The sequence below is a fragment of the Barbus barbus genome (genome assembly GCF_936440315.1).
Source record: "Barbus barbus genome assembly, chromosome: 20".
Lineage (NCBI taxonomy): Eukaryota > Metazoa > Chordata > Actinopteri > Cypriniformes > Cyprinidae > Barbus > Barbus barbus.
Genome location: NC_136748.1, coordinates 9,958,378 through 9,977,589, shown reverse-complemented (window position 1 = coordinate 9,977,589; position 19,212 = coordinate 9,958,378). Strand labels below are relative to the sequence as shown.

The window sequence follows — 19,212 nt, the reverse complement described above, 5'->3', positions numbered from 1 at the left end:
TACTAACCGGTGTATGTCATGTTTCAGCACTACAAGCAACTTCAGGAAGACTTTATCAGCGATGACCATCAGAGGAACATCTCAGTCACAGCCTTATCTGTGCAGATCTTCACTGTTCCCACTTTGGTATGATGAACACCTAGTAGAAATAACATCAAGCATGTTTCTGTAAAGTCTAGCATCTTTCTATATACATAATAATTTCTTCTTATTATAACTAAATATGCATTGATCATCATATATTTATCAGTCAGATACTGTTCTTTTTTTGAACGAATAAAACAAAATTAGGTCAGCGCAGTTAAATCAAAATGTGATTTAGACTACTGTCTGTGAATATTAAGCAGCAAAATACTATTTTAAATATGAATCCTGCATGTTCTGAGTGTCTCTGTGTGAATGAATGGAGCAGATGCGCGGTTTCGTTTACAACACACATATTGAAGCTTGCGTGACGCTTGCAGTGCTTTCAGCCTCTGCCGCCTCAATATACGAGTACATGATAATCTCCAGAACTGCTCTGACAGTCGCTTCATGAGCATTTGACCATTTCTTGTGAGAAAAACTATTGTCATATCATATAAAAAGAGAACTTATAGGGCCGTCTCAGCAACCCATCAAAATAAAAGTTCAGTTTAACTTGAAGAAACCGTGACAAATATATCACTTAATGTAATGATAGTACTGCTACTAATAATAAAATCATTATTACAAATATTTTTTTATTATTTTCATTATTATATTATTATTTCTTAGGAATATTTACTAGAAACACACAACACGGTATTTCAAAAAAAAAAAGAAAGAAAAGAAAACAGAATTTGGTAATAAATTAAATTTGAAAAAGGTATTTCATGGTGCCTTAAATGTTTAAATGTTTAATTTTTAATAAATTGCTGTTAAATTGTGCAAGATTCATGATTTCAATAAATTTGACATGATTTTGAGTTAATGAAATTGAATTCAACCCTTAAAATAGTCTAGAAAAAAAAAAAAACAAATCCAGAAAAATTAAAATAGAAATAGAAAAAAATGAAATTTGGAAAAAAATTTAACTGATTTTATAACGTATTTATACATTATGGACTGTATTCTGGCACATTTTGGAACAGGATAACTTTTGCACCTTTATACAAAACTTTTGTACCTTTGTAAAAGCATTTGTGCTTTTATTCTTGTGTAGCATATGCTTTGACTTTACTGTACTGTAGCTACTGCTTATAATCAATCAACTCAAAGAGTTCACCCAAAAAGGATCCAATCATCATTTACTCACCCTCATATAAAATCTGGATGACTTTCTTTCAGTGGAGCACAAAAGAATTTTGAAAGAATATCCTGTGGTTTTCTTTCAATATAATGAAAGTAAATGTGAACTGTGGCTCACATCATGCTCTAAAATGTCAAAAAGGGTTAATGAATGAATCAATTGATCTAGCTCGCAAAACTGGTGTCAATTGTTGATTCATGAGCCAGATGTTGCTCTTGCATTTGCCTTTATGGAGATTTAGAATCCTTTTTGGCGTTCTAAAATCTTGAGCACCCATTCATTGCAATAGCATGAAAAATAATATGAAAAATAATACTAGTCATAATATTTCCTTTTGTGTTCCATGAAACTGGAAATGGAATTGTATGATGCAAGTAAACAATGGGAACTGATATTCAGGGAACTAACTCTAAAAGTCACTTTAAAGGTTGAAGGTAAATGTAAAGCTTTCCATCCCTGTCTTTTTCTCAGGCCAGGCAGTTAATAGAGGAGGGCAACGTCATCAAGGTCATTATAGACACTGTAATGGATATGATGAGGGCACATCTGGACAGCAACGACCGCTTCCAATTCCAGGGCCACAACCCTGACAAGTTCTTCCGGGTTCAAGTTATCTTTCATGACCTCAGGTCTACACACAACCCTTGAATTATGGAAAATAAAAACATCTCATTAGTTGGCTCAATGTTGATTGGTTTTATTTTGATGTTATCAGGTACATTCTAATCAGTAAGCCCACCGTGTGGACTGAGACGTTGAGGGTGAAGTTCCTCGAAGGTTTACACGTCTTTCTTCATTTCTTAAGTTGTATGCAGGTAATGCTTTCTCCTGGCAAAATGATTTTAATTTGGTTTGATCTGTAGCTTAATTGAATGTCATTCTTTGGCAGGGGATGGAGGAGGTGAAGAGGCAGCTTGGTCAGCATGTTGAGGTGGAGCCCGAGTGGGAGGCGGGATTTACCCTCCAGATGCAGCTGCGCCACATTCTCGCCATGTTTCAGGACTGGTGTTCTTCTGACGTGAGTCACGGCTAGTCAGGATCTTGCTTTTCTGTATTTCTTTTTTGGGGTAAAATACATGCATAAGAAATTGATGATTATGGAAAATTAATCAAATATGATATATGAATATATAAAATGAATATACTTCTGTTGAAAATATTTATTTTATTTTATTTTAATGCTTATCAAGGCTGCGTACCAAAAATGTAAAATAACTTATTTTTTAAAAATCTGAATATATTTAAAAATTTTACTTTTTCCTGTGATGTCAAAGCTGAATTTTCAGCATCAGGGCTCGCAAAATTTCAAAATCCCTGGTAGCCCTTCGGGCAGGTACTCTTCAGATTTTGGTAGCCCGGAAATTAATTTAACTAGCCCAAATAAAATAAAGACCATAAATGTCAATCAAAATCATTTTCAATACACGAATATCAACGAATATCAAGGAAAGAGTTTTATTTGACTATTTACAAGGTATCTGCAGAATTCTTAAAAATCTATTTAAGGCAATTTGAAAAATGATTTCTAATACCATTGAATGTATTTAAAACTGTCTAAGGCCTTAAAAACTCTTCAGTTTAGTTGTATCAAATTTAAGGACCCATGGGAGCAATGTGTTTTTCTTGCTGAGCAAAACTTTTCTCTATTGGGCGGACATTTCGGTCACCTGAGCAAAAGCTTTCTTTACACCAGACCTGTACAGCACGCACACAAAAAAGTGTGTAACTTTTAACTTTAATGTGCTATTTATATTTGATTTGACCCTTGATGTAACTAAATGATGCAGATTTTAGGTTACCCCTGAGAAAACATTTTTACTGTACAATACACTGCAGTTCAAAAGTTTGGATCAATAAAGTTTTTTTAAAGACGTTTCTTATGCCCATCAAGGCTGTATCTATTTGATAAAAAATACTGAATATTATTTGACAAAATAATATTGTGAAATATTATTGCAATTTCAAATAAATGTTTTCTATTTTAATATACTTTAAAATGTAATGAATTCCTGTGAAGCGAAGCAGTATTTTCAGAGTCACATGATCCTTTATCAAAATAGAGATTTTGTTACAATATAAACTTCAAACGTTTGGGGGTCAGAATTTTTTTTCTTTCTTTTTTAAAGATACTTCATAAAAAGTTTAAAGAAAGTTAAATAAGCTTTATTCAGCAAGGATGTGTTAAATGGATAAAATAGATAGTAAAGACTTCTATTGTTAGAAAATATTTCTATTTTGAATAAATGCTGTTCTTTTAAACTTTTTATTAATCAAAGAAAAAAGAAACAGGTTCCAAATAAATATGAAGCAGCACAACAGTTTCAACACTGATAATAAATCAGCATATTAGAATGATTTCTGAAGGATCATGGGACACTGAAGCCTAGAGTAATGATGCTGAAAATTCAGCTTTGATCACAGGAATAAATACTATTTTAAAGTGTATTAAAATAGGAAACCAATATTAGAAATTGCAATAATATTTCACTATATCACTGTTTATTTCTGTATTTTTGAAATGAATACAGCCTTGATGAGCAAGAGACTCAAAGTCAAAGACTCAAAAACAAGGTCAATTATTTATCAGGTTTATAATATTGCTCTAACATAATATATTATCAAAACAATAGAATAGAATAGAATCCAAACTGAAGCAAAACTTAAGCTGAGATCTAAGTTAAATATAAAAAAGTGAACATATGAATTCTTCTATAGCTGTCTAAACATCGTTATGAAGTGCAGTTTGTACAATACTCTTGTGTGTTACTGAACATGTATCAGAGTTTTGTTCCCGTTCTTTGCCCATCCGCCGCTATTTCCAGCACTTAATCAAGCCACTCTTCTTTAATACACGAGGACGTTTTATTTCATGTCATTGCGTTTGCGTTGTCTCACGTGTTGAGCGCACCACAACATTGAAGTATTCAGTTTCTACAGCGACTCATTTGGTGCATCGTTCTCTTTCTATGAAACCTGTAAACCACAATTCACCGTTTCTTACTCTGTCCTGACATCAGCTCTATAGCGGTTTGCCCGAGCATTGCTATTCTTTCCCTTTTACTGTGGCATTCAATCAAGGCTTCCCAACTCATTTTTGTGTGCGCGAGGCACATTATTTCTTCTGCATGGTATGTATGGTGTCAGTAAGATTTAATTTTTTTATTAAATTAATACTTTTACTCGGCAAGGACGAATTAAATTGATTAAAAAAATAAATAAAATAATAATTATATATATTATTATTATTATTATTATTATGATTATGATTATTATTATTTATTATTATTTTTTTTTTTAATCAATTTAATTAATCCTTGCTGAGTAAAAGTATTAAATTAATTAAAAAATTAAATCTTACTGACACCATACTTTTTTGTAACATGTTAAATGGACATTATTATTATTATTTCCCACAATATCTGTACAGACCATGGTTAAGTTGCATCTTGATTTCAGAATATCCCAAATTGGGTGTTTTACTCTGTTTTAAGATTTGAACGTATACAGAAAATATAAGAAATTTAAGACCCGGTGAACTGGTACAGCTGTAATATAATAATTTGTTTTTAAAAAGATATACATTTGAGTCATAACTACACTGTAAAAAAAAGAAAAGAAACAAAGTTGAGCCAACCTAAAATTAAGGCAACCAGCTTCAGCAGATTTTTGAGTTCTCTCAACTTATTTTTGTAGGAGATTCTCAACTTTTTGTTGTATAAGCTTAAAACAACAAGTTGAGAACTAAAAAAGCTGTTGAAGCTGTTTGCCTTAATTTTAAGTTGGCTCAACTTTTCTTTTTTACAGTGTAGTTAATTTAATAACTGCTTAATAAAGGTAAATTTGGACATTTGCAAATTGACTAAAATATGCCAAGGTCCAGTCTATGTAGTCTATATATCAGTCTTTCTAAATTTTGACATTGCATGCAAACTGGTAACTCACACTTTACTCATATACTCAAAATGTATTAAATGATGTCTTGTTTCCCGAAATGGGGCAATTAGAGGATGGTCTTGTTTCAAATAAACATCTATTATTATGCATTTATAAAATTTGGTGAGTAAATTCAAACATCCATGAGAGGAGCGTTTTCATTTTAGTGAATGGGATGTGACGCCACATGGCAAACACCTAATGTGAATGCTGTGATCTGTTGAAATGAAAACACACTGCCCACATAAATCAAACCATTCTACTTTTGTTAGTTATACAAAACTCTACTAAAACAACATCTGCTTTATTACCAGACATTGTTTTATAATCAGAAAATACATAATTTTCCCAAAATCAAGTAAAAATCAACTTCAGGTTACAGAATGTAAACCTAATGCTGAGACAAAGCACTTAAATTAACCACAGTCTACTTTTAAAGCCATTGCTGTTGCTTGACTGATTAGCTTACAAATCTTGTTTATACACTGGTTAATGAATGACCTGGAAATGTGACACTGTGTGTGTGTGTTGTGTTATTTACCCACAGGAGAGGGTTCTGTTGTTGGCCTTTCAGGAGTGTCACAGAGTTCTAATGTCCTGCACCAACCAGCCCTTCCGCAGCGAGCCGACAGACAGCTACATGTGCAAGCAGATCCTCCACACATGCCCATATAAAGTCTCCCAGGAGCCCGTCTCCATCCATCTGCCCATCACCAGAGTCCTGGCCGGTTAGCACAATTTTTGAATCCCTGTATCAGAAGTCAGACTTTTGAGGGTTTCTAACTGGTGACGTTTTAAAATGACACAGGAAGTAATGTCAAAAATGGGGTGTTACATGATTTTTCCCCACTAACATTCTTTTTATTTTTTTCCAAAAGTGAACATTGGGTCACACTTTATTTTACGGTTCAGTTCTTGCTATTAACAAGCCTCAATAAACTCCTAATTTGCTGCTTATTAATAATTAGTAAAGTAGTTGTTAAGTTTATGTATTGGGCAAGATTAGGGATGTAGATAATGGTCAAGCAGAATATGTGTTTTATAAGCATTAATAAGCAGCCAATATATTTATAAAATGTATGCTAATAAGCAACTAGTTAATAGCAAGAATGGTTCCTATACTAGAAAATGGTTATTTTAAATTGAATATACAGGTGCATCTCAATAAATTAGAATGTCGTGGAAAAGTTCATTTATTTCAGTAATTCAATTCAAATTGTGAAACTCGTGTATTACATAAATTCTATGCACACAGACTGAAGTAGTTTAAGTCTTTGGTTCTTTTAATTGTGATGATTTAAGCTCACATTTAACAAAAACCCACCAATTCACTATCTCAACAAATTAGATTGCTTCATACTTCACGTTTTTAGTGAATTGTTGGCCTTCTGGAAAGGATGTTCATTTACTGTATATGTACTCAATACTTGGTAGGGTCTCCTTTTGCTTTAATTACTGCTTCAATTCGGTGTGGCATGGAGTTGATCAGTTTGTGGCACTGCTGAGGTGGTATGGAAGCCCAGGTTGCTTTGATAGCGGCCTTCAGGTCATCTGCATTGTTGGGTCTGGTGTCTCTCATCTTCCTCTTGACAATACCCCATAGATTCTATATGGGGTTCAGGTCAGGCGAGTTTGCTGGCCAATCAAGCACAGTAACACCATGGTCATTGAACCAGCTTTTGGTACCTTTGGCAGTGTGGGCAGGTGCCAAGTCCTGCTGGAAAATGAAATCAGCATCTCCATAAAGCTTGTCAGCAGAAGGGAGCATGAAGTGCTCTAAAATTTCCTGGTAGATGCCTGCGTTGACTGTGGACTTCAGAAAACACAGTGGACCAACACCAGCAGATGACATGGCAGCCCAAATCATCACTGACTGTGGAAACTTCACACTGGACTTCAAGCAACACGGATTCTGTGCCTCTCCACTCTTCCTCCAGACTCTGGGACCTTGATTTCCAAACGAAATGCAAAATTTACTTTCATCTGAAAAGAGGACTTTGGACAACTGAGCAACAGTCCAGTCCTTTTTCCTCACAGTCCAGGTAAGATGCTTCTGATGTTGTCTCTGGTTCAGAAGTGGCTTGGTAGCCCTTTTCCTGAAGACGTCTGAGCGTGGTGACTCTTGATGCACTGACTCCAGCTTCAGTCCACTCCTTGTGAAACTCTCCCAAGTGTTTGAATCAGCTTTGCTTGACAGAATTCTCAAGCTTGTGTTCATCCCTGTTGCTTATGCATCTTTTCCTACCCAAATTCTTCCTTCCAGTCAACTTTGCATTTAATATGCTTTGATACAGCACTCTGTATACAGCCACACTTTTCAGTAATGACCCTCTGTGATTTACCCTCTTTGTGGAGGGCGTCAATGTTCGTCTTCTGGATCATTGCCAGGTCAGAAGTCTTCTCCATTATTGTGGTTTCAAAGAACAAGAGATACCCTGAATTTATACTGTATGGATGGTCATTAATTGAAACTCAAATGTAAATATTCTAATATTTTGAGATACTGATTTTTGACTTTCACGAGCTGTAAATTAAAATTATCAAAATTAAACAATGTTTTACTTTACATGCAATGAATCTAAATATATGAAAGTTTCACTTTTTGAAATAACTTACAAGAAAAAATTTTCTTTTTCACGACATTCTAATTTATTGAGATGCACCTGTATAATATATTTCCTGTGATGACAAATTTGAATTAATCCGGTCTTCAGTGTCAAATGATCCTTCAGAAATCGTTCTAATAATCTGTTGCTCAAAAAAAAAAGGGGGAAAAAATCTTATCGTTTTTGAAAGCTGTTGTACTGCTTAATATTTTTGTGACAGCTGTACTTTTTAAAATAATTATTTGAATCAAAAATTCAAAAGAACTGCATTTATTTAAAATAGAAATATTTTGTAGCATATTTTTGTAAAATCTTTTATAAAACCGTTTACTATTACTTTTGATCAGTTTAATTCAGCCTTGAATAGAAGTATTATTTTCTTTCAAAACAGGTAAAGATCTGTAAATTATTAGAACTCTTGAAAGTGTACCAATGATAGTGGCTGTTTTATTATTTTATTTAATTACGTTTTGGTGGTCACTGCAATACTCTGTCTGTATCTGCTCTCAGGTTTATATGTGCTGCTGTGCCAGACTGGAGCAATTCAATACCTCCCTGATTTTGTGGATCCTGTGAGTATATCTTTAATCAATAAAATGATGCTGTAATGTGTGAATGTCCAGCACTGTGGTTTACAGGTGTGTATTTGTGTGTGTTTCAGGTGCAGCTGAACTTCACTGAGCTGGCAGAGCAGCCTCTGCGCTGTGTTGTGCTGGCGGCTCAGGTGTGTGCTGACATGTGGCGCAGAAACGGCCTGTCTCTCGTCAGCCAGGTGAGAGAGCCACCAATTGTTTTTTATTATTTGTTAAAAAAATCACTAAAAACATGAAAGCAGAGAATACTTGTAAATACAATAATTAGTCATTCTCTGGAAAAACCTGAATGTTTAAAATCTCCAAATAAAAGCTGATGGATCATCAACTGATATTTCGAAAACATCCATTGTTTCATTTTAACATCTTGTACATCTGTATGTGGCATGACATAGCCTTTGAAGGTTATTGATGCTGTCTAAATTGTATTTCTTTTGAATTAACATATGTGTTGTATATTGGAGGGGAGAAAAGGGAAAAAATGCAAATATGTAACAGAATTTAAATGCATGAATGTAGATGTTGTGTTACATCATGAACTTATTCTAACTTTTGCTGATGTTTTAGGTGTATTACTATCAGGATGTTAAGTGCAGGGATGAAATGTTTGATAAGGATGTTATCATGTTGCAGGTATGTCCTTAAAATCATAAATGTGTATGAAATATAAAAATAAGAATATAAAATAAATAATATAATTATTAAATAAAAAATGTATTCATTCAATTAATTACATTTTCTTAACAACCACAGATTGCTGCTTCCAAAATGGACTCCAATCATTTCCTCATGCTTGTTCTTTTGAGATTTGAACTTTTTGATGTTTTTAATGGCAACTCCTCCAGTAAAGATCAGGTGAGTAAGAGAAGGTGAGGTGAGATCAAGTGGAATATGTAATAGGGATGCACGATATTATTGAACAGATATCGGAATCAGCCGATAATGGCTTTAAATGTAAATATCGGCATCGGGCCGATATGAAAAATTATGCAGATATATCATGCCGATAAGAGGAATACATTAACTCGCATGTGCTCAGGGTCTGCTAGTGATTAGAAGTATTCTTGAAGCAAAGTTTTGTCAGAATGTTGATTTAGGGCTGGGCGATATGGCTGAAAACTGTATCACGATATCAGTGTTTCATATCGGTCGATATCGATAATTATTGATATTTTTTTTAAGGTGGTAACTTACATCAAGTTCGTGGTATTACCAGTCTTGGCGGGGACGACGGTCTTGCATAATTTGCAGACGACATTTGGTCTGACTACGGTCAGACTTATAATATCCAAAAACTGGGAGCTGACTTTCTCTTTTATTTACAATTTCATCGCTCGCTGCGGCACTCATTTTCTGCTTATGAAGAGGAATCCAGCAGACCAGCCAATAGGGTCTGGCTGCAGACGTGCACTCTCAGCCGCGCGTGCGCACTTTTTTTTTTTTTTTTTTGCGCGTGCGCACTTAGACACGAGACAGCGATATGGTGCAACCAAACATGATACTGTTACATGATTGGCTGTTAGCGTGTCACTCCCTACGTTGCTAGGTTACCAGAGAGCGAGTGTCTTTGTTAATGCAACCAAACTTGCTTCGCAGCCTTTGTTTTCTTCCGACGAAGAATAAAAAATATCGAACGTTTTATCAAACACATTTTTTATTGATATCGTTCACGTGTCTATCGCGATACATATCGTTATCGTTTTATCGCCCAGCCCTATGTTGATTAGACTCACTCTTTTGGATCGCTGCATTTAATCTGTGAAAGCAGGTATGAATGACGCGTTTGGTGTGTGATAAAGTAAACAGTAATAGCACGTGCAGAGGCAGCAGTGACAGCCTCCCCCGGGTCCTAATGCCTGCTCAGTAAGGAGTTTTAATCTGTAGGGGGCGCCGTTGGCCTTCTAATAAATTAAAAGTAAAATGGCCTACACAAATAACATTTAGACAGTGTTTCTGATTAAATGAGCAGTAATTGACGTCATAAAATAATGAGTATGTTTTGATTTTAAAGGTCAGAAGCTATAGCTTACATTAAAAAAAGTAATAATAATAAAAATAAATTACAAACATGACACTTGTAAATTAAATAATTGTATATATACTGATTTATTCATTGTGCAATTTTTGCAATTTGTACTGTCAAAAAACCTTCATTATTGTTTATTTAATTCTAACAAATAAGTTCTTGTTAAAAACTAACCAAAAAAAAAAAAAAAATTGCTTATAATTTCTGCACAGAAGAGACTTGGTGTTGTTTAAAATCAAAAGGAAATGTATCGGTATCGGGCAAAATTAGTTGGAAAATATTGAAATATCGGATATCGGCAGAAATCCGATATCGTGCCTCCCTAATATATAAAGTTCTGTAGCAGCTTCTCCAAAACTGATCAATACATGCCTAATAATGTATACGTAAATAATAAATAATTTATACTTTTTGTCATTGATTATGGATTTTGATTGGTTTCTGTACCTTTTTTCATCACACAGGAAGTACTGAAACAGTGGAATAGGTTAACAGAGGAGATGCTTTACCTGATGATCATCATTGTAGGTAAGTTCTCACATATTGACTTTTTATTTTTGTCTTTTGCTGCCCTTAGTCGATGTGTTATGTTGTTTTATGTAAATGGGTTGACTGGGGACACTGCCTTTGTTTTGCCTCTGATATATATTTTGCATGTGAACTATGCAGGTGAACGGTATGTGCCTGGAATCAGTCATGTGACTAAGGAGGACTTGACTATGAGGGAGGTCATCCATCTGCTTTGTATTGAATCCATGGCTCATAGCAACCTGGTTAAAAGCCTGCCTGATAATGTAAGAGTTTTGTTTTGTGTTTTGTGTTGTTTTGGTTTTTGTGTGTTGTTTTTGTTTTTGTGTGTTGTTGTTTTTGTTTTTGTGTGTTGTTTGATGTTTGTTTTGTTTTGTTTCTGTGTGTTTTATTTTGTTTTATTTTGCTGTAAAATTGGGGCAGCCGAGATTTACGTACATTAACTGACCAGTTTAAGTAAAAAGCGAAAGTGACGTGACATACGGCCAAATATGGTGACGAATACTCGGAATTCGTGCTCTGTATTTAACCCATCGAAAGTGCACACACACAGCAGTGAACACACACACACCGTGAACACACACCCAGAGCAGTGGGCAGCCATTTATGCTGCGGCGCCCGGGGAGCAGTTGGGGGTTTGGTGCCTTGCTCAAGGGCACCTCAGTCGTGGTATTGAGGGTGGAGAGAGCGCTGGACATTCACTCGTCCCACCTGCCGGCCCGAGACTCGAGCCCACAACCTTTGGATTACGAGTCCGACTCTCTAACCATTAGGCCTCGACTTATAAAGTACATTATCTGACTATGTGTAATTTAACTATAAACAATATATACGTGTAACTGAACTATAAACATTCTTTTATACTTTATGAACCTTTTTTTATTGCATCACAGGAAAGCCATGAAACAGGGCTTGAAACTGTCATCTCTAAGGTTGCCATTTTCAAGTAAGTACATTTCACTAATTTAGTTGTTTAGACAAGTTATTGCACAGTTATTACACAGTTGTTACACTCACATCTCTATGACATGCAAAATGTACTCCAAAATCTTTATTAAATGTTGTTTAGGAAACCAGGAGTGTCAGGCCATGGCTTGTATGAACTGAAGAAGGAATGTCTGAAAGAGTTTAACCCCTTCTTCTATCATTATTCCAGACCACAGCATAGTAAGGTACATGGTGCACCAATTGTCTCACTCATTATCTCATTCTTAATAAAATACAGATTAATCTTTAAACAAAAATAAATGTTTATTTGTAGGCAGAAGAGGCTCAGAAGAAGAGGAGAACCCGAGAGGGCAGTGATAAAGGTATGCTGATCTGTACTAATGTTAAATTATATATTTAAGTCTGTTTTGAATATGAGTTGCTGCACGTTTCAGATGATTAAAAAAAAAAGACTTATATTCTGGAAAATGTGTTAAATGCTAAACAAAAATGCATTGATGTGATTTTGAATGCATAAAATAACTCAAATAATTTGTTGCAATTATATGAAAATAAATTACAGCTTTTACAATTATGGATTTGTTTGCTCTGGAATGTTGAATTGTTTGATTAAAACCCAGGGCTAAACATTTTTTACCAAAAATGTCACTAGTAGATGATATTAATGCATCTGGTGTGATGTGATGCCACTCTGTTTTAGCCCTCTGTCCCCCAGTGCCTCCTCCCTTCTGTCCAGCATTCTCAAGCATAGTGTACCTGCTCTGCTGTGACATCTTCATCCATATTCTGAAAAGAATCTTCCAGAAAGCAGCGGAGGACCGTTCCAACCGATGGACTGAACCCATGATCCAGAGGGTATGACTCTTACTTCTCTGCCTACATCATTTCTCACCGTTTTTGCTCTGTTTTAGTAACACAAATGTAGTTATTATTTAAACATTGCATTTGCATGTTTAAGAACATAATTCAATTACATAGACAATTATTGGCTGTTGCTGTTTTCATGGTGAATTTGTTTGAAGTGAGATTTGATAAATGTGATTTTTAACACGCTTGTATGGCTTTAGGCCCTGCACCTTGTAGGCCAGGCTCTACTGGAGGAAAAAACGCAGTTGGAAAGCAGCAGTACTGAGGAAGTGACCTTTGACTTTAGTCTGAAAGCACAGAGTAAGATCTCACCCTTTTTTTGTTTCTGAAATAGTGCAGACCCCATCCTGCTGCTAGTTTCATTGGTCCACTTAATCACATAGTCAAAGTTCAGATTTCATGGATTCAGAAATCTCATGGATGAATTTGTATGCAACAAATAGTAATGCTATCCAGCAGAATACAGTATGCTAAGTTTATGGTTTACAATAGGAGGCATGCAAAATATGCAGTATTGGGAGTTGATTTCAGTTCATATTCAGCATTTTATAGGCAATCATTGACATGACAAATAAAAGCTATGAATTAGAATACTTGTCTTTTGGTTTCTTAGCCTTTTTTCATTTCATTCATTTGCTCTTTCAGTGATTCACTTAATTTTTTCAGTCCTTTTGCTTTTCTCTAATACTTTCACTTAGTTTTTGCCTTTTCAGTTACTTTTTTGCCTATTAATTGCTACACTGATTTTTACTTTCACTTTTGTTTGTTTGTTTAGTTTTTTATTAATAATATTGTATTATATCAGTTTTTTAAATCTCTTATCTCATTTTGTCCTTTCCTTTTTTGATCTTTCATTCTGTTTTGCTCTTTCACTTTCACTTTTTATTTGTTCTCACATTTTCAATTTCTTGGTTTCTTTTAGTGTTCTCTTTTTATCTTCCTTTTTTACTTTTCCTCCTGTTCTCTTCTTTATTCCTTTATCTTTCTTTTCACTTCATCTTTGTTACTCTTTCTCCAGTTATTTAATTTTTCCACTCATTCTCTTTGGTTTGTTTCACTTTCTGTCCTACTTTCACTTTCATTTTTGTCTTTTCACTTTCACTTTCTTTTGACGTTGGCCTCACATCCTGTAATTGGTTTCAGCGAGAATAGGTTACTTGCATGTACCTATGCATAAGTTTAATTGTACCTTTCTAAGCCAGATCACCGTTTTTAATTTATTTCGATATATCATGCAGCCCTGCTATTAGTACTTTGCTGTTTATGTAGCTGCTGATAGATCCAGATGTGTTTTGTATTTTCAGAAACTGGTTCAGAACACGGCAAATCTTTGTTCCACTTCCTGACCAAAATAAAGTCTTTACCTTCTCTGAAAGCTCAGAATGACATGATCATGTGGAACTTACAGGTATGAAGGTGATTTGATGTGTTTTTGATTGTTTCATTCATTGATTTGATATTTAAGATCTATATGTCTCTCCTGCAAGATGTTTGAGGTGGTGAAGTGTCTTCGGGAGAAATCTGGTCCTGTAGCTTCATTTTCTGTGGATCACAGCAAGTTGGAGGAGGTAATGACACAGATTCAAACACAGAGGGTCTCGGTCATAATGCTTCCATGTCTTCGAGGTGTTTAATGTGTGTCGTCTCTGCTCAGAGTGTTCAGGATAAAGAGAAGGCCGAGCGCAAGAGGAAAGCTGAAGCTGCTAAAGCTCACAGGCAGAAGATCATGGCTCAGATGTCGGCTATGCAGAAGAACTTTATAGAGTCCAACAAGATGCTTTATGACAACGTGCCCGAGAGCTCGAGTCAGAGTGACACCGCCGCATCTGTGGACAGGTCACCACTTTCTTCTGTCTTTCTCTCTTGCTTTTGGTTTCTTTCACTTTCTCTTGTACTTTCACTTTTACTTTGTCAACGCTTTTCATTCTTTTGCACTTTCACTCCATTTTTGCATTTATTCATTCATATACTCTTACTGTTATTTTTATTTTTTTTATGTTCTGTTGTAATATAATTTTGTTCTTATTTATCTTTGTTCTCGTTTCTTTGTTCTTTGTACCGTAATTTAGTTTCATTTTTCCCTTTTTGTTCTTTCATTTGTCCCATTTGCCAGTTTCTTTAGCTTTCTTTAAATTTTTCGCTTTATTTTACTTTTAGCCTTTTATTGATGTGGTCTTTTCCTTCTTTCTTTCTTTCTTTTTGCTTCTTATTTTCACTCCATTGCCTGTTCTTTTTTTATTTTTTTACCATGTTTTCATTTGTTTCAGTTGGTTTTACTTTCTCTTCAATTTCTTTCACTTTCACATTTTTTCTTTTTACGTTTTTTCTTTTGGTCTTGTTATTGCACTTTTTCACTTCCATTTGTTGTTTTTAACACTTTCCTTCTCCTTTTGCCTTTTTTTTTGCTCCTTCCTTTATTTTTTACTCGTTCTTTTTTCAGTCATTGTTTCACTTTCACTTTTTTGTGCCTTTCACTTTTTTTCTTTCAGTTCATTGCATTTATACTTTCACTTTCTTTTTTAGTTTTCTTTTGTTCTTTCATTCTTATACCCATGTTATTTCTCTGAGCTCTCTTTTTTCCTTATTTCTCTTTTATTCATCTTTTACTCTTATTTTACTCCAGTTTTTTGGACCTGTCAATTTTCTAATGTCTCTTTTGCTCTTTAGTTCCTTTCACTTTTCTTTCTTTTGCATTTGAACTTTTTTACATTATTCACGCTATTTCATTCTTTTGCTCTTTTGTCCCTCAAAGGCTGACTATCACAGTCATCTACAGTAAAACAATTTCTGCGAACACCCTTCAAATGTCTGTATGTCTAAGTGAAGTGTTTGTGTGTGCGCGCAGCTTCAGGATGGATGTGGATGAGAGCAGGGTGGCTGTGGGGCCTCAGCAGGGCGTTTGTTCTGCAGGCTGGGAGGCTCAGATCTGCATCCTGTGTCAGGAGGAGCAGGAGGTTCAGGCTCAGGCACCAGCCATGGTCCTCACAGCATGTGTACAACGATCTACTGTTCTCACCCAGAACCGTGGAAAGACACTCTGCCCTAAAGGTGAATGATGCCTCATACTTTACCTCTCAAGTACCTTTTTTGTAATGACAAGCAGGAAGTGTTGACACTAAACATATATGAATTCCTTGCACGTTATGATTTATTATGATTTAAGCATTACCGACAGGAATTCTGCTAATGTGATGCAGAATCAGACTCTTTTCTCTCTCTTTTTTTGTTTATTTTTATTTTTTGTAAAACAGTTGACAGCTTTCCCCTGTTCATGCCCTCTGATCTGGCTGTGGGAACACACACCGGCAGCTGTGGGCATGTGATGCACGCCACCTGCTGGCAAAAGTCAGTTAATGCTTAAATAGTTAAGTTTTGGATGCTTTAACCAAACAGATCCACTCAGCCTTTATATCTTCATGTATTTTGGCTGTTTGTAGGTACTTTGAGGCTGTGCAGAATACCACTCGGAATCGGCTGCATGCAGATCTGATCATAGACCTGGAGAACGGCGAGTACATGTGTCCACTCTGCAAGTCCCTCTGTAACACAGTCATCCCTCTGATCCCTGTGGAGCCCAGCAAGCTTAATTAGTACGGCACCATTACTAACCTTATTATGTTCAATTTCAGGTGCTTACACTGGGATAAGTCAAATTTATATATTTTTTGTCTCCTTGTCAGTGAGAGTGCTGAGTTAGTTGGTCAGCATCTCACTCTGGAGCGCTGGATTCAGATTATGTCTTCTCGGATCAGAGGGCTGAGGGGTACATGGGAAACAGGTGAGAGTCACATATGTACTTCCTGAATTTCAGTGTCAAGATACTCTCTCTTTAATTCAGATTGATTTGTGTGTGTGTGTGTGTGTGTGTGTGTGTGTTTACAGGCAGTAACAGTGAGGAAGCGGCACTTTTTGATGAGTGTCAAGCTGAATTCAGATCCATTCTCAGTTTTGGAGTTCAAGAGCCGTGAGTCTCTAAACAGACAAATCCTTATTTAAGTCATTATAAAATTTAATTTTAAAATATATGCTTCTGGTCTAAGGGTGGGCGATAGACACTATTGACTGGTAGAAATTTGTAGACCGGTAGAGGTTTTGGACTATTGTCTTTATCGCGGTTACGCACTCATGTGACGTTGCTGTGCTACATGGTCATGAAAATATACCATTTGCACTCACTTTTAAACATTGCATCGCATGCTGCCTGAGAGAGTGCTGTCAGAGAGGCACACCCACGTGAAGACCCTGCTCATTAAGCGGGGGTATTGAACGTAGTAATTTTCGCACCTTTATAGGCCTTGAACGGTTAAATACACACACTTGTATGTCAAAATGCCCGTCTTTGAAAGTATCCTCGTAAACAAAGTAAGGTCTTAAGTGAATGCAAACAGGTGAGAAAGAAAATATGTGTAACATTATATTGGATCCGGGTTGCACTTAAAGTGACAGCATTCTAATATTCCTGTTGTCTGTCATTCATGTTAATCAAACAACACAAGAGAGAAAATCTCTTACTGTTCTTGACTAAATTACTTTTGTAACTTTAATAAGAAGAAATATATATGTAATTTACACGGTGAGTAATATGCAGTGTTTTTATCCATTTGATTACTTTACAATGTAGCATTTCTTATTTTTGTTCTAGTGTAGGTTTTTTTTTTTTTTTTTTTTGTCCTACTGCTTGGAATTAGTTTCTTATTCTTATGTAGTCGCTTGTATGTTTTATTTTAATTTTTTTTATTTAGGCTAGTCAGTTTTTCATATCATAAAGGCCTTATTTAAAGCAAAAATAACTATATTGTGATACCGTTATATCGTTACCGAGAAATAAAAGTGCTCCTATCATGATATAAATTTTAGTCATATCGCCCACCCCTATTCTGGTTCTATAGTGCACAATATATCACATCAACGAATAAAAAAAAAAAAAAAAAAAAAAAAATATATATATATATGTGTATATATATATATATATATATATATATATATATATATATATATATATATATATATATATATATATATATATATATATATATATATATATATATATATATATATATATATACAGACAGACTAAATCCAGAAGACCTGTGGCAAATGTCTGCAAAGCTACAGTACTGTGAAAAGTTTTTGTCACTTGTGTAAAACTGCTGTAATGTGACGATTATTATTATTTCTAAATATGATGTAAACTCTGCTTGTGATCAGGCCGAAGTTCTCTCCCAGTGTCACAGAGATGTTAGGTGTCTGTGCGACCACAGTGCACAGGGTGGGACTGCAGACCGCTCCCAATGACCTGTGCCCGTACGTGCCTGTCATGTCCTGGAACACATGTGCCTACACCATCCAGGCCATCGGTAATGCTCTACTCCTTTGACTTGCTCACTTGAGGTATCTGTCAGACACTGTTGTCTGTAGAGCACTTTAAATTGGTGGATATGTTCACACAGTCAGTGTTGGGATACATCACCCATATTTACCAACAGGTGTCCCTCTCAAATTGTCCTATCTAGCATAATTCATGTGAACAGTATTTTGGTGCTGTGTGAATGTAGCCAGTATTGAAATTTTGTTTTGTGCTGCCTCATCTGATTTCTCTCTCTCTCTCTCTCTCGCTCTAGAGAATGTGTTACAGGAAGAAGGAAAACCTCTTTTTGGATCCCTCCAGAACAGACAGGTCTGGTTGGACTCTACAGATATAGATCATACTGCACACCATTTAATGTGGGATTGATTTCTAAATTGATTTTCTTCTTCAGCTGTCTGGACTCAAAGCATTAGTGCAGTTTTCAGCTGCTCAGAGGCTGAAGAGCAGGCAAGCTGTCATACAGAAGCATTTTGCTGATATGTTAACAGGTATGTCATATTTAGGAGAGGATGGATATGTTTGCTGGTTTTGTTCATGCAGCAATTCTCTCAATTCTCTGTCTCTTTCTAGTCCTGGTACCTGTTTCTAATGTAGAAAACACACCATCAATATTAGAAGTGGACTTGTTTCACCTACTGGTGAGTGTCTTACTTTTTACTGGGCATTATTAAAATAAAAGATGTGATTTTATACTTACACATGTATATGTATGCATGCATGTATGTGAGGTATAGACAGATGCTTATATCATAATTTAGCCTAGTCAATCTAGACTTTTTTAACATTTATTAACATAACATTTTTTAACGTTAATGTGTGCGCATTCCAACTCATTCCAAATACAAATGGTAAATATACAGTGCCCTCCATAAGTCTTAGGACAGTAATGACAAAATTGCTTTATTTGCTGTATAGTCAAGACATTTGCAAATATGATTAAAAGATGAATATGAGACAAAACTACAGAATGTCACATTTTATTATTAGCCGTTTCAACACATATATGTTTTACCAAATAAAAAGAACAGCACTTTTAGAGTTCATCCCACTCATTGATGTGAGCATAAGTATTG

At 35.3% G+C, this 19,212-nt stretch overlaps 1 protein-coding gene across 4 annotated transcripts in view; it reads left to right on the top strand.

Moving 5' to 3' along the window:
• The window catches only part of LOC306886329 (E3 ubiquitin-protein ligase UBR1-like), a 49,250-nt gene that overhangs the window by 12,976 nt on the left and 17,062 nt on the right, over positions 1 to 19,212 (top strand). For 3 of the 4 annotated variants that reach the window (XR_013785623.1, XM_079443364.1, XM_079443365.1), the window contains exons 11-38: positions 28 to 126; positions 1,742 to 1,899; positions 1,986 to 2,085; positions 2,160 to 2,288; positions 5,751 to 5,931; positions 8,320 to 8,381; positions 8,471 to 8,581; positions 8,970 to 9,035; positions 9,156 to 9,257; positions 10,893 to 10,956; positions 11,098 to 11,222; positions 11,850 to 11,902; positions 12,026 to 12,128; positions 12,218 to 12,266; positions 12,605 to 12,759; positions 12,972 to 13,071; positions 14,076 to 14,179; positions 14,259 to 14,339; positions 14,426 to 14,607; positions 15,617 to 15,819; positions 16,023 to 16,116; positions 16,209 to 16,361; positions 16,452 to 16,549; positions 16,654 to 16,735; positions 17,980 to 18,128; positions 18,393 to 18,448; positions 18,531 to 18,627; positions 18,710 to 18,777. Coding sequence is in view for 3 of the 4 variants with exons in the window: in XM_079443364.1 (XP_079299490.1) it covers positions 28 to 126; positions 1,742 to 1,899; positions 1,986 to 2,085; positions 2,160 to 2,288; positions 5,751 to 5,931; positions 8,320 to 8,381; positions 8,471 to 8,581; positions 8,970 to 9,035; positions 9,156 to 9,257; positions 10,893 to 10,956; positions 11,098 to 11,222; positions 11,850 to 11,902; positions 12,026 to 12,128; positions 12,218 to 12,266; positions 12,605 to 12,759; positions 12,972 to 13,071; positions 14,076 to 14,179; positions 14,259 to 14,339; positions 14,426 to 14,607; positions 15,617 to 15,819; positions 16,023 to 16,116; positions 16,209 to 16,361; positions 16,452 to 16,549; positions 16,654 to 16,735; positions 17,980 to 18,128; positions 18,393 to 18,448; positions 18,531 to 18,627; positions 18,710 to 18,777 (3,024 nt within the window). In the remaining variant the exon portion in view is untranslated. The remainder of the gene's footprint in view (positions 1 to 27; positions 127 to 1,741; positions 1,900 to 1,985; positions 2,086 to 2,159; positions 2,289 to 5,750; positions 5,932 to 8,319; positions 8,382 to 8,470; positions 8,582 to 8,969; positions 9,036 to 9,155; positions 9,258 to 10,892; positions 10,957 to 11,097; positions 11,223 to 11,849; positions 11,903 to 12,025; positions 12,129 to 12,217; positions 12,267 to 12,604; positions 12,760 to 12,971; positions 13,072 to 14,075; positions 14,180 to 14,258; positions 14,340 to 14,425; positions 14,608 to 15,616; positions 15,820 to 16,022; positions 16,117 to 16,208; positions 16,362 to 16,451; positions 16,550 to 16,653; positions 16,736 to 17,979; positions 18,129 to 18,392; positions 18,449 to 18,530; positions 18,628 to 18,709; positions 18,778 to 19,212) is intronic. The other variant, XM_079443366.1, reaches the window with a different exon arrangement.